Below are 2500 nucleotides of genomic sequence, written 5' to 3' on the forward strand. Positions count from 1 at the left end.
TTCCTCTGTAATATTACTTTTTCGTTTGCAACTAACACTCGAGCATTCACTCCTGCATGCCAAAAGGAAGCAAGGGAAGATAAAATAAAGAACGTTGGAGAAGGGAGAGAAAATATACGAATAAAATGTTATGGGCGAATTCCTTACAAAATACAGAATGGTGCATCATAGCTCTATGATTTTATTATGATTATTCTATTTTTACAAAAGTACCAAATGCGTATCAAAATATATATTCAGTTGCTATTTCAAATACCGGAAAGACTTCTTGGTTGGTAGAAATTACTGTGTACAAATTGGAAACTCTTACTCACCATATGAACCTTTAAACAAGTGGTTCTTAACCTTTTATGGCTGCGACCTAAAATCCTGTCCAGATCAACCACGGCGACCCTTACCTTCATAAGTACTTTTATTTAAATTTTAAAATACTTGTGCTTGTAAAAACGTGTGACAGAAAAAAAAAATCACATGCAGAACTTTTTATTAATGCAAGTAGTGCATCTATATAATAATGATCCATGAGAAATAAAACAATGCACTGAGATTTTCTAAAATAAAATAAAAATGTTTCTTAATATAAAAAAAAATATATAATTAGGCTATAATTTACCATTGATGAAAAGGGAAATTATTCATACAAGACTATTTGACATGAAATATAGTATTAACCCCTTCCATCCGTGCCTCTGCCCTCCACTTCTCTTCCTTCCTTTGTTTCTCCGATTCCTCCGTTCCTAATTGTCCCTTTCCCTACCTTCGTCCCTCATTTCAATCTCTTCATTCCCTACCCCCCTGTCTCCTTCCCTTCACCCCTTCTTTGGCTCCCTCCATTCCTTTTTCTCCTCGTCCCTTCGTCCACAGTGAAGTGGTTAAAATCAATGAGATCCTTGATACTGGATTGTTTTGGTCAGCTCTTCATATCTGGGTGATTTTGATGATAGGCTGCATCTTAGGTCATCCTCTGGTGGTTGCAAACGGTTTCTGTATTTTGTCTTTATGACTGTGAGGGCTGAAAATCCTGCCTCACACAGGAAAGTTGTAGCAAAGGGAGTTAGCGTTTTCAGGGCGTCACCTCCAAGATTGGGCTTTTCTTTGTGAACTTTGATCCAAAATGAGCTCAGTGATTCATTTTGCCTTTTGAAATCGTAATGAAATGTTGCGTCATTCTGGATCTCGATAATTTCCTCCTGTAGCTTGCTGATGTTTGCAATTTCATCAGGCAAGTCTTCAGCTTCAATGTTGAAGGGGTTTCTTACCCAACTGTAGTTGAGCGTATTTTCTGGAATGTAATGATCAAACACTCTAATTAGCTTAGATATATGTCCCTCAATAATGCCTTTGACTTGGATGAAAGAAAATCTTTCATCCTCCAGAAGTAGGTTAAGAGAAGGAAATGATGCAGCCTTTCTAGATTATTTTTCATTCATCCACAACTTCAGTTTTCCTTTGAATGCTAATAGCTTCTCAGAAAGCCCAACCAGTGTCTGATCACGACCTTGCATTGAAATGTTCAAGGAATTTATCTCAGCAAACAGCTAACAAAAAAAAAAAAAATGCAGGGAAATTTTAGTTTTTTTCCTCCTATTACTGTATTTAGCGTTCTTGTATACAGGAAAAAAAGGCTCTAAAAAAAAAAAAAGCACAAGGCTCACAAAAAACACTAAATCTAGCGCCAATAACGCTCAGTTGCCAACTCTGGACACAACACATCAGCTCCTGACTTCCTCCACCTCCCCCTCCTCCTCCCCTCCAACAACGGTTAGATTTAAAAGGCAAGAGGAGATGGTAGTTTTTTCACCTCAATCAAATCGTGTCTCAATGTTTTGCTCAACATTAGATAATAATGACTTAAGAATTCTACATTCAGGATTAATACTTTGATAATATTATGAATAGGAATATTGAGAAAATAGGAAGTCCACAAATCCTTGGTGACCCATTCAAATGGCTTGGCGACCCAACTTTGGGTCGCGTCCCAGGGGTTAAGAACCACTGCTTTAAACAGAGGGTTACCCCAGGGGAGTGTACTTGTCCCCAATTTTATTCTGCATCTATACTATCGGTCTATCGAAAATACTACAAAGACATGGTGTGAAGTTCAAACTATTTGCCGATGACACACTATTTTACTTCTCCATAAATGATATAGACGACACTACTGAAACTCTAAACCGAATCCTTGATTGTGTTAGAGAATGGATGACAAACCACTAAAATTAAATGAGAACAAAACTGAGTTTAGGGTGGCGGGAAAGAGAAACACTTGTGAGAAGCTTGGGTGATATTCAAATAAACATGAATAATGACTCATTGCCGATATCTAGTAAAGTTCGTCATCTAGGCGTATTTCTTGACTGCAACTTGTCACTCAATCCCCAAATAAATAATGTATTAAAAACTGCTGGTTATCCTCTAAAAAAAAAAAAAAAGTACCTGGATGAATGATCCGTGAAGAAATTTATGATAAACTGTGTGATTAACAGAATTGACTACTGTA

The 2500-nt window shown here is 37.0% G+C and overlaps 1 protein-coding gene across 1 annotated transcript in view; it reads right to left on the bottom strand.

The window, feature by feature from the left end:
• Positions 1-878: 878 nt before the first annotated feature.
• The window catches only part of LOC137639681 (protein FAM200A-like), a 23703-nt gene continuing 22081 nt past the window's right edge, over positions 879-2500 (bottom strand). The window contains exon 2 of the mRNA XM_068371930.1: positions 879-1282. Within this exon, the coding sequence (XP_068228031.1) occupies positions 879-1282 (404 nt within the window). The remainder of the gene's footprint in view (positions 1283-2500) is intronic.

Source organism: Palaemon carinicauda, chromosome 4, assembly GCF_036898095.1.
Source record: "Palaemon carinicauda isolate YSFRI2023 chromosome 4, ASM3689809v2, whole genome shotgun sequence".
Classification (NCBI taxonomy): domain Eukaryota; kingdom Metazoa; phylum Arthropoda; class Malacostraca; order Decapoda; family Palaemonidae; genus Palaemon; species Palaemon carinicauda.